The sequence below is a fragment of the Camelina sativa genome, unplaced genomic scaffold (genome assembly GCF_000633955.1).
Source record: "Camelina sativa cultivar DH55 unplaced genomic scaffold, Cs unpScaffold04858, whole genome shotgun sequence".
Lineage (NCBI taxonomy): Eukaryota > Viridiplantae > Streptophyta > Magnoliopsida > Brassicales > Brassicaceae > Camelina > Camelina sativa.
The window spans coordinates 1-606 of NW_010925949.1; the positions used below are offsets into that span (position 1 = coordinate 1).

The 606-nt window shown below is 35.5% G+C and overlaps 1 protein-coding gene across 1 annotated transcript; it reads left to right on the forward strand.

The window, feature by feature from the left end:
* Positions 1-175: 175 nt before the first annotated feature.
* LOC104773482 (OTU domain-containing protein DDB_G0284757) lies at positions 176-606 on the forward strand (the record flags this gene model as incomplete). Its single annotated transcript, XM_019242950.1, is given in 3 exon segments — positions 176-230; positions 324-398; positions 545-606. Coding segments are annotated over 3 exon segments (192 nt in total), but the record flags the coding sequence as incomplete, so codon positions are not given.

Consider the following 606-nt stretch of genomic DNA (forward strand, 5'->3'; position numbering starts at 1 on the left):
TACATTTCTGATGGTCACTTCTTCCCCTTTCTCAATATAGATAGGACACTCACTCGTTATTGTGAATATGTTTGTGTAATTATTGTGTGATGTTTACTCTTAAAAAGACAAGCTGAGAGTGATTATGTAGGATGCTTTTTTTTAATAATTTAATTAACTTTAATTGACTTTGCAGACTCAATGTGTACGGTTTGTGTGAGTTGAAGGTCTCTGGTGATGGAAACTGCCAGGTGAATGGATGCTACATTTAAACCAATCTGTCATTCATTATGCTATCTCTCTCCGGTTTGTGACCAATCTTATTGAGAATAATGTCTTTTCAGTTTCGAGCACTTTCTGACCAATTATACCGATCTTCAAAGTACCACAAACAAGTTAGGGGAGAAGTTGTAAAACAGGTGAGGTGTCTTATGAGTTCTAAGCCATTGTCGCAGTTGGAGTTTTTCTTTTGCGTGATAGATATTTGTTTCAAAAGTAGGTGTACAGTGTACACATCCTTCTTCTTATCTCATTTTCTAATTGCTCTTCTCCCTTCTAATTTCAGCTCAAAGACAATCGGTCTATGTATGCAAGTTATGTTCCAATGAAATACAAACGATATTACAA